Source organism: Lepisosteus platostomus, chromosome 2, assembly GCF_059453375.1.
Source record: "Lepisosteus platostomus isolate fLepPlt1 chromosome 2, fLepPlt1.hap1, whole genome shotgun sequence".
Lineage (NCBI taxonomy): Eukaryota > Metazoa > Chordata > Actinopteri > Semionotiformes > Lepisosteidae > Lepisosteus > Lepisosteus platostomus.
Window position 1 is genome coordinate 47,057,732 of NC_142612.1, and position 11,524 is coordinate 47,069,255.

Consider the following 11,524-nt stretch of genomic DNA (forward strand, 5'->3'; position numbering starts at 1 on the left):
TCCTGCTAGATTTGCAATTATTCTGAACATTTTCTTCTTGAAATAACTCATTTCTAAATACCTTTTTTCACTGTTAACATCTTGCAGCAACTCTGCGACAAAATATACACTTAGCACAGTTCATTCTGCTACCAACATTGAATAAAAAAAATCTTATGATTTCTATATTTATGTCTTTATTTAGTGGTTTCATTAGTGACAAAGGCTAAACTTTCTTGGAAAAATGTATTTTATGTGTTGCGGAAAAAACTGACTTGCTTTAAGTATGTTTACAAATCCTTTCACCTGGCAATCTACCTGAATGCCCAACTATCTGAGAAGCCCTCCATGAAACCATGGTTGCTATTAATTCATTTAGGGCTTATTGACAGAATTGCTGTTTTTTATGCATGCTAATTTTCTGATTCCTCACTCTGTTTCATGTTTATAGATAAGACTTTATTGATCGCGAAGGGAAATTGATGTACATGTTCATGTACATGATGAACATGTTTGCATGTTCATTTGTAACATACACCTTCTTGTGATTTTTTTGTATATCTAGGCAAGTGTTCCTGCATCCCTCTTCTGCACTATAGGCATGGCTTTTTTTCTGTTTGCTCCATTTCTAAAACTTTTTGCTCATGTGCATTTTTGTATTTTTTTACACCTCTAGCACTTTAACGTCCTGAATTTTCATTTGCCTTAATTTGTAGAATGAATTTGAGTTTTAGCCTTAAAAATCTTAAGTTTTCACTATCTTTTGTTTCTTGTCCTACAACTGTTATTATTGATCACCGAATTATTGTACTTGACATGACTTCATTCAGCCTTTCCTGAACGTCTATGACAGGCAGAGAGAGTGCTGTTTCTGGTGCGATCTTTTGCAGCTGACATTTCACTGTTTTAAACGAACAAGAAATTAGATTGCTCATAAATCACTTATCCTATATAAATACAGCTTAATGGCCCTCCGAAAATCCTCTTTTTCTTGTTCGTTTTAGAGACCTTGATCGAAACTGATTTTAGATGTCAGAAAGGATTTTTTTTCCTCTGTATTTCCTACATTGCTTTGTCGAGTTTTAACTTTATATTTAGGCTCAGATTTCAACTATAAATCTTACACTAATTAATAGCAGTAAATACTGATGTTTTGCTCCCTCTTACCACAAAAATATATATGTTTTGTAGCTGGGATGAACTTTATTTCGTACGCGTAGCTACTACCATTCGGACACGAAGCGGTTAAAGATGGCGGCAAATCAGACACCCAGAGGGGGGGGGGGGGGCGTCTTCTCGCCTCCATAACTAAAATGCCAAATAGGAGTGGCTTAAGCGACATACACAGTCATGTAACTGACAGTTTGAGGTAGCCTATCGTGTAGATTTCGCTTTGTTGCTGATAGGTTAAGCTTTCGAAACTCAGCCCCAAAGTCATGTGAATGATTTTTCGCCCCGTTTCATTTGTTAAACGCAATGATCACAAGCACCACCATGGTAACTGGGATGTGTAGTTTTTAATTCCGTTTGAATTATAACTGTACGTACTGTCTTCGTATTTGGCCAGGGCTTTAAAGAGAGGGCGCGCCAAAAATTTTCGGTGCCGTCGTCTCCGCTTTAAAGGTACCCCCGTCGCGGAAGAATTCGATCTCGGGATGTTTGCCCAGCGTATCTTTAGCCTTCTTGTTCTAACAATATTACACAGTGACTACGCCCACCTGCTCCTATCTCAACATACACAGAGGTCAGGACAGAATCACAACAAAAAAGTGTTTTGTTCATGTCCCCAGTACTCTATTTCATTGCAATATTATAAAAATTATAGAATAAAATTTGTCCCCATTGCTAGAACTAATGAAACAAATGGTCTGCTTACATCAGAAATTTGAAATTGAACCAGCTTAGTGCCAAATTAAAACAAAGGTCTCTGGTTTACACTGAAGGGGCCCTTCAGTTTAAAACTGAACCAGGTATGGGTTACATGTGCAATTCCATAATTAGAATATAATAGTTGCCAACCAAGATGATATTTGTCACCCTGAAATTAAAATAGTAAGAGACACTGTAAAGTGCAAAAGAATAAGACAGTCTAGTAACACTGCTAAGCAAACAGAAAAGAAACTTTGGCTTTCTTTAATGTACAGATACATATTTGTAAGCAGATAAACCTAAGTTATATTTTATGCTCTTTTTATGTGCCAGTAGTGGATAAAACTGATAACATGCTGTCTAAAGTAATGACTTCAAGAAACATAGGGAAAAACAAAAAAGAATTGAATACAAAATCAGCAGTGCATATGTTTCATACAGTATATTTTTGGCTCTTAGTCCTTACCATTACACTGCTATTTCAAAATGTGACTTTGGAATGTTTCTAAGAGTTACTAGTTTGAACACATTTTAATCTTAACCTTCTAAACCCTTTCCAAACAATGAAGTCTGGATCCAGATGAAACATTGAATCACAAAGTGAAAAATCAGTGACTTTATTTTCCAGGTTAAGAAAAATATTTGAACTGCCAAACAATACTGATATGGCAACATGTAAAAATTTAGAAGGTACTTTTCTAAAATGACTATGAATAGCAGGGCTCAGTTAAAATTTAAAATGAACTGCAGGCACAAGTATAGAAATATTGCAAAGGAGGCTAAAATGAAGTTCTGTCAGTATTATAACAATATAAGAACCATGAATGATGAAGTAAAACACATCTGTGTCAAAAATTAGAAATGTCTAGTCAATGAAAGGGAAATGGCTGCTGTACTAAATGTTTTGTTTTTGGTATAGAAGTCACTGGTACTCTAAGATTAATAAATCCCCAAGGCCTGGTGGTATCTTACCAACCGTAATCAAGGAAATGTTATTTAAACGTCAGAAACACAACAACTTCAACAGTTGCTTAAGACAAGGATAGTTACAAGGGACTGGATAACTGGTAATGTAGAATCCATGTATATAAAGTGTTAGAAAACTGACCTGAATAATTATAGACCTGCAAATTGCTAGAAGGCAACTTATAAAGACCATCATAAATTAAATTCTCAAATTGTGGATGGTTGACAGGGAAATGCAAGTGTTTGGATTAAGAAATTGTCTTTAGAAAACAAAGATTTTATGGTAAGGGTTAAATACTCAGTTCAGGGTGATGTAATTAGTGGAGTGCCACCAGGACTACTACTCTTCTTATTTTTTTGTCAGTGATCTATATTCTGGTATTGTTAGTGAACTAGTCAAGTTTGCAGATAATACCAAAACAAATGGCAGATGACATTTAATGAACACATGTGCAGGGTTTTGCAGGTAGTAAAAACAAATACAAAATTGGAAACACTGAGCTAGAGAAGACTACTTATGAATACTTGGGTGTTTATGTTGACATATCATTTACATCTTTTAGACAATGTGGGAAAGAAATTAAAAAGGCAATCAAAATGAAAAACTATACAGTATATAAAACTGTAGAATTGTAAACATGGGATGATATATTTAAATTGGCATTAAATGTGTTGTAACTGCTGCACTTTAGGCTGCTGAATAGACCAATGACATAATACATAAAAAAGCACAGTTGTCTAGCAAAACAGTCAAAAAATGAAAACTACAAAAAGAAGAAAGACATTACCTTGTTGTTTTTGATGGTGTAATGACACAGGCTTTGCCTCTGCCCAAACCGCTTCGGAATTTCTTCGGCATTTTTGTCAGGATCGACGGTTGGAAAATATGCAAGATCTCGCAGAATCTGTAATATTGCCTTTGGGCAATGCATGTTCTCCATCCATTTGGCTGCACTGACTTCAGGACAGTGACAGTTCTCATGATACACTGGTCCTATGCAAGACAGAATTACAAAAGCAGTATAAAATAAGTGTCAATTGCCCTTATTCCAGAAGCATGAATTTGGGTAAATGCTTACAGAAGTCGCTAGATTTTTTTTTTACCTAACAGTTCTTTAAAAAGGCACTCTGCTTGGAAACTTGGCAGCACAAGTAGTGAAAGTTTTTTTTAATGCCATTTTTGAAGAAGCTTATTCTTTGTGAGCCACATTTTCACCTCCAGCTGGATTTTTCCTTTGTAAAGGAAACGATCTCTTCAATATCAACCAATACCAATATCAGAAAAATAAACATAAGTGACAATACAAGACCATACAATAACAGTTCAACCAATAACACTTCTGATATTTACATCTGGTACACCAGTGTCACCATGCTTCTAGTTTTTAGTCAATCCTAGACAGCTAATCAGTTTATTTAACTCAATTGCACTATATTAATAGGATCTTGGTCTAGGGTCCAAGTTTTTACTCATTAAATATAAGGTCTATAAAATATGGTGGACTGCAGCCTTCCAGGATGATATGTGAAAATCAGTGCCATAAACAGACTATGCTTTGAACCTCTGAAGCTTTCTCCCTAGCTCAAAGTTTTGCCCTTTTCAATTTTCACCTATTTGTACCTGTGAAAGGCAAACACCTCACAAGGTGATTATAAAATTTCAAGAGGTACAATTGTTACCTCCACTAGAAATTATGTATGCTGTTTTCAACCCAATTCTAACATCTGAAGTCTCTGCTGAATAAGAGGTATTAACCATAAGTGAACAAAAATTAAAATTCAGATTACAGCTGTTCCAAAATGGCTTAGTCAATATACCAAAGTAATGACTAGGTGCAAATGAAATAAACATTCAATGCACAGGCATAATTACAGTAGGTCGGTCTGTCAGCTATTTAATTTTTCATTCTAATTAATAAAAATCATATATTATTGCTGTGTATAATAGATGTGTGCATTTAAACCAAGTTAAAAACTGAGCACATTCTGGCAGATGTGCACTGTGTGCACAGTAACCAGAAAGATTATTTCAGGAAAACTATATTGAAACTTATGTTACTGAAATATGCTGCAAAACAGAAGAAGAACTGTTTACAGAAAGCTTGCAGAGAAACAGTAAGCTTCTTCCCTTGTACAATTACTCTAAGATTGTGGGAAGCTCTCCTGTTTTAAAAAGAAAATTAAGAACCTTCTTAGCCAAAATATCAACAAATTATCCTGTAAGCCATAAATATGTGGTTTATAGATGATGTACAACTTGTAAGAAGAAATCGAAAGAAAATGGTAATATATGTGGTTAGCACGGTGGTTAGTATTGCTGCCTCACTGCTCAGGTCCCTCAGCTCAATTCTAGACCTAGGAGGTTTTCTGTGAGGAGTTTGTATGCTCTCCCCATATTTGCGTGGGTTTTTCCCGGATGTTGCGGTTTCCTCCCAGAGTCAAAAATATTGGGAGGTTAATTGGCTACTGGAAAAATGGGCCCTAGTGCAAACGTTTGCATGTCTGTGTCTGCCCTGCAATGGATAGGAATCCCATCCAGAGTTTTTTGCTGCCTTGCATCTGCTGTTTGCCGGGATAGGCTGTGGTTCCCCCGTGACCCTGAATTGGAAGAAACAGTTAGGAAATGGATGGATGGGTAGTACAATGCCTTCAGAAAGTATTCATCCCTCACTGATTATTTATTGTTCTAGTGTTGCAAAGTCAAATTAAAGCATATTTAAATGGGATTTTTTTCCAATCCTCTAGAAATAATTCTCTATAATGTTAAAATGAAATAAAGTATTTAGATGTCTTAAAAATAAAAATCTTAAAATTACTTAATTGATAAATATTCACCCCCAACCTAAATTGGGTGAGGTATTCAGTTATCTTGAGAGATATCGCACTAAATACATTAACAAGGTACTTGTGTTCATTTCGAATCCACCTGTGTTCAATTGCTTGATTGCACAATAAATATCACTGACTCTGTGAGGTCTCACAACTAAAGCAGCAGATTAGATCAGTCCTGCTGTCATGAAGACCAAGGAGCTACCCATGGAACTTCGAGATGAAGTTGTAAGGAGGACAAAACCCGGAGAAGGTTATAAAAAGATTGGCAAAGCTTTGAACCTTCCTAGGAGCACCGTGAAGCCCGTGGTAACAAAATGGAAAAAACATGGCACAAGCCTGATACTACTAAGATCAGGTCATCCTATTAAATTGAGCAACCGGACAAGAAGGGCAATTTCCGGAGAAGTGGCCATGAGGCTAGCTACAACACTGACAGAGTTGCTCTTTGGCTGAAATGGGAGAGACTGTCCAGACATCAACAATCTCTTCAGCACTTCAAAGATTTGGCCTAATTGGGAGAGTGGCTAGAAGGAAGCCACTCCTGAGAAATGCCAACATTAAGTCATGCCCGGAGTTTGCTAATAGCCATGTGACACAACCTGAAACCTTTTGGAAGAAAACATAGTGACATCAGACTAAAGTTGAGCTCTTTGGCCTGAAAGCAAAGTGCTATGTTTGGCGCAAACCAAATACAGCCCAACACCCAGGTAACACCATCCCTATCGTCAAGCACGGTGGTGGCAGCATCATGCTCTGGGGTTGTTTTTCAGCAGGAGGAACTGGAAAGCTTGTTGCCATCAAAGGCAACATGGATGGAGCCGAATACAGGCACATTATTGAGGAGAACTTGTTTCAGTCAGCCATAGATCTGCATTTAGGGCAAAGATTCATTTTCTAGCAGGACAATTACCCAAAGCACATGGCAAAAACTATCAAGGAATGGCTTGAAAAAAAGAAGGTTAGTATTCTGGAATGGACCAGCCAGAGCCCAGACTTGAATCCAACTGAAAATCTTTGCCTGAAAATTGCTGTCCACCGACGCTCCCCATCTAATTTGACAGAGTTGGAGCAAATTTGCATTGAAGAATGTTGAATTTATTGTGTTATTGAAGGGAGAAAAAATATTTTAATGTGTCAAAATTTGGAGGTGTAACAGGAACAAAATGTGAAAAAATTCAAAGGGGTGAATACTTTCTGAAGGCACTGTATACCGTATGCTCTCATGTCCCTTCAATTTGATTGGGAATGCTTTCCATAAGGGTGCTTAAAATACATGTAAAGTGTACTTTTACTCATACTTTGTGTTTATTAACATACTCCTTCAATAACCAATTAAAATATCACTTACAACAATATGAAAAAGACAGTACACCTTCTTAAGATTCTATGGTTTTACATATTAAGACATATATGCCCTTCACCGACAGTAGATAAATCTAACCTCATGTGACAAATAACACACACAACTTTTACTTTGCCATTATTTACTAAACATAAAAGCTAACATTCAGAAGTTTCCATATCGATTAAGAAGGTAATTAGAATCAGGTGCTGCTAAACAAGTGCACATGATTAGCTGGTCATCAAGTGCTTTGACCTGTAAATAAAATTGAAAACTTTGTCAGATTCCTCTCGAGAATTCAGGTTTGTTGTAGGTCAAAACATATCTGTGATGGTCTAAGAGAAAGAATCGTTGGGGCTTATCAGTCTGCAATAGGGTTAAAAAGCCATTTCTAAACAATATGAAGTCCGTAAGCCCACAATGAGAAAGATAATTTACAAATGGAGAAAGTTCAAAATGGTTGCCAATCTACCCAGGAGTGGATATCCCAGCAAATTCACACCAAGATCAGACCATATGATGCTCCTAGAGATTGCAAATAACCCCAAAACTACATCCAGGAGTCTACAGGTCTCTGTCAATACGTTAAACATTCATGATTCTACCATTAGGAAAAGACTAACAAGGATGGGTTTCGTGGAATGGCAGCAAGGACAAAACGTCTTCTCTCCCCCAAAACATAATGCTACACAGGTTAGGTTTGCAAAACAGCACCTGAATAAACCCCAAGGCTTCTGGAACAAGGTCCTCTGGACAGATGAGACCAAAGTAGAGCTGTTTGGCCTTAAAGCAAAACAACTTGTTTGGTAAAAAACCTAACACTACATATTACCATAACAACCTCATACCAACCGTTAAGCATGACGCCGGCGGGTGGGGAGTGGGGGGGATGATTTTGGCCTGCTTTGCAGCCACAGGATCTGGAAACCTAACAATCATTGAGTCCACCATGAATTCCTCTCTATATCAGTTCTTTCTAGAGGAAAATGTCAGACTATCCTACAGCTGAAACTTATATGAAAGTAAATCATGCAACAGGACAATGATCCAACACATACAAGTAAATTTATGACTGAATGGATGAAAAAGAAAAGAATGATGATTTTGGAATGGCAAGTCCAGACTCCTACCCCATTGATGCTGTGGCAGGACCTAAAGAGACCTGTGCATAAACTAAGGTCCCCAAATATCACTGAGCTGAAGCAGTTTTGTAAGCAGAAGTAGGTCAGAATTCCTCCCAGGTGATGTGAGAGACTGATAACATCTTACAGAAAATGTTTGCTTCCAAGTAATTGCTGATAAAAGTGGTTCCATGTGTTACTGAATCACTTACTTTTTCACTTTGTGAGGACTAGATAAAGGTCAGGTATATCTTAATATGTAAAACCATAATATCGTAAGGGGGTGTACTTTCTTTTTCACATCACTGTATGTCCTTCAAAACTTCATGCCTTACACAAAACAGGAAAGAAAACAAAAAGGAATATACTGTACTGTATATCTTTTGCAGTAGTATGACATATGACATTGTCTTACCTCTCAGAATGTATGGAGAATTTGCCACATGACTACCATTGTGGAGAACTTCAATCTGGAGTGCAGAGTAGCTTGCATACATCCTGTACCTAACCAAAAAGGAGCCATCTTTCCGATCCAAAACCTGTACCCAGATCCTTGAAAACATTTCTCCTGGTGCTGTTATTTTAACTTGGAATGTGCTCTCACCAGGTGAAGAGGTAAAACTAAAATGTGATGTAAATAAAATTAATTAATACATTTATTCTGTTTCACACAGAGCAGATGAAACATTGAGTTGTATTAAAATGAAATCTGTAACAAAATCTGCAGTATGATACTGAAAAAAAAGCTTACCCACTCCAGAATCCAATTCCTTTTTTTTATAAGGAAACAGACAAAGCTCCATTTTAGAGCTGTCTGATCTATTTCTTCATTTAAAGACTCCAATACGTCTTACAAACTATGCTAAAGAAATCTGTTCAACATGAATTTATTCAAACTCTAGTAAAACCTTTCAATATTCATTTGTATAAGAGTCTAAAGCTAACTACACAGCAATTGTACTCTCACTAGGATCCACTGAAAAATATGTTTTGTTTTTCGGCACCTCTAGTAAGATTAAATGAAACACAACATTAACAAGGTAACGACTACCAAAGCCAAGTAACGTTTTCACACAAAGGTTTGCTTGGCTTCATCGGGAACTAAGCCACGGTGTGAACATCATTTGCAATTACCGGTGTACTTGCAACTCTGATAAACGCATGATCAAGGATGAAGCCAACCGAAGCACACATTAACAGATGATTGATTACCTTATCCGCAGCTGCATCGAAAAATCTAGAAAAAATGCTATTTCAACCGTGCTTTGCACATATACTCACTTTGTCCCGGTACTATCTGCAGTTTGAATATAGAAGAATCGAGCTGGGAGCACAACGTCTGGCTCCAATCCGGGACCCCATACCGAAGTTTTTGCAGCACTGGGTGAAGTCCCTTTGGAGATCGCTGATAGGATAGGTAGAAGAAGTATGTGCACAAACCACTGTTTCCACATCACCATATTTCGTGGGTTAGTGTGAGAATCTATCAAAATGTTTTCAGACAAATTAAATCACTTCCTTATGGTAGCATTTCCGTACCGTACCAGTTCAGTACTTCGTCTGGAATTAGAGCATGTGGCACCAGAAGGAAAAGATGTAAAGCACTTGGAAAAAAAGTCCGTCCTCTGTATATTTGAAACTGCATCTGTTACAATTACACGTGTAACTTCTTTTCTATTTTTTTAAATAATTCTGACATTTTAACGTCGATGGCGAATGTATTGATATGCTACAAACATACATATTATCATTTCAAAACTAGTTGAAATGTATGTAATTACTGCTTGCAAGACTGACAAAAACAAACGCCATGATTCGTCACCACATGGATTTCTGGGATTGGACAATACGCGAGAACAGCCGCTCTAACCAAACTTTAGAGCTAGTTTGGGTGGGTTTTGGAAAGGATATATGGGAATACGTAATTAAATGGAACCGACTAGGAAACTAGGGAAAGGCCAGTTAAAGTCTGGAGTATTTTCCTCAGCAGTTAAAGGGGACGAATTGCCTTTCATTTCTAACAATTATTGGTTTTAAACTAAACATACAGTATATACCGTTATATTAGAGTGAATGCTTGCTGTTCAAATGAAGAGAACCATTGTTAAGTTTTTTTTTCCCCTGAAGCTATTGGATGGCAGTTTATGAATAAAGAGTAACTGTAGCAATGCACAAAAATGTTCGAGATCATTTTATGTATAGGATCCTAGTTTGTTATACATGCAAAATCCAATTAATATGAAACAGTAGATATTTGAAATATTAGATCATTTTTTATATCAACTTAGAGTAATGGTTGGTGCTTATAATGTGAAGGTAGTAGGGACAAATCCTGAATAAGGTACTGTTTGTAACACTTTGCTTTTGCTTTGATAAAATTGCCATCTGAATGGTTATGAATATAAGTTGCTTTGAAAAAGTTTCAGCCAAATAGCAATAATTTATTGAAGAAAAATAATTCTAATGATAAAAATAAACAATTTTACTGTATTTGCATTTTAGGTAATAATCAAAGACTGTTTTGTCTGAATTATTGAAGTCGTATGCTCAACCATTGTGTATTTTCGGTTTTTACTTCTTTATCGATCTAGAGTAAGAATATTAAATATGGTATATATATATTTTTAAGGAAATTAAATACTGTGTATATATTTTTACAGATAATGGTTAAGACTTGTAGCCAGTAGTCATATACAGTACAGTAGTAAAAAAATGCACCTCACCCTAACCCTGGCCAGGATTTAATTCTGGTTGTACAGTATGTGGCTTGAAGCATGCACAGTCCCACTCCCCTGATATCAGAAAACCATATTTTCTACTGTGGCATATTTTTGTACAAGAGTTCTGAGGAGAGTGACTTTACGTCTGTGACTTGCTTAGTTACAGACATAAAGTCACTCTTCTCTGAACTCCTGTTTCAGTAACTCTTTACGTCTGTAACTTGCTTAGTGCACTAAGCCCATTTATTTATAATGTTCTTTATCCTATTCAACTTTTCATTTTAAGTCAAATATGTACTTCTGTGTTTGCTTGACAGAATCCCCTGAGATGTTTTTAATAATCATTAAAACAGTTCTACACGGTAATTCTAAATTAAATACTGATTTCAGATATCTGAAACACATACAGGTACTAGGAAAAAAACCTTAAGCATTAATTGCCCTTCTACAACATACCACTCCCGAACAGGACAATTTAGAACTGTCAATGAAATATAACTTGTATGTCTTTAGGAAATGGGAAGAAACCAGAGACCTTCACTATCAGGCAAAAATCCTTTAAAAACACCAAGGGTTGAACTGAGTTGCTATTAAGCAGTAGTGCTAACCACCATGCCATTGTAGTGTACCATCCCTGACACTGTGGGTTTGCATTTTCAGGTGGTTTTCTCTAGGTGCTCTAATTTCTTCACTTT

The 11,524-nt window shown here is 36.5% G+C and overlaps 1 protein-coding gene across 6 annotated transcripts in view; it reads right to left on the reverse strand.

Moving 5' to 3' along the window:
* Nucleotides 1-9,965, reverse strand: part of poglut2 (protein O-glucosyltransferase 2) — a 49,957-nt gene extending 39,992 nt beyond the window's left edge. For 2 of the 6 annotated variants that reach the window (XM_088607596.1, XM_088607586.1), the window contains exons 1-3: nt 9,391-9,965; nt 8,525-8,730; nt 3,603-3,808 (exon numbers count right to left, since the gene is read on the reverse strand). In XM_088607596.1, the coding sequence (XP_088463722.1) occupies nt 3,603-3,808; nt 8,525-8,730; nt 9,391-9,569 (591 nt within the window). In that variant the 5' untranslated portion in view covers nt 9,570-9,965. The remainder of the gene's footprint in view (nt 1-3,602; nt 3,809-8,524; nt 8,731-9,390) is intronic. The other 4 variants (XM_088607568.1, XM_088607605.1, XM_088607578.1 and 1 more) reach the window with 3 other exon arrangements.
* Between the last annotated feature and the right edge of the window lie 1,559 nt (nt 9,966-11,524).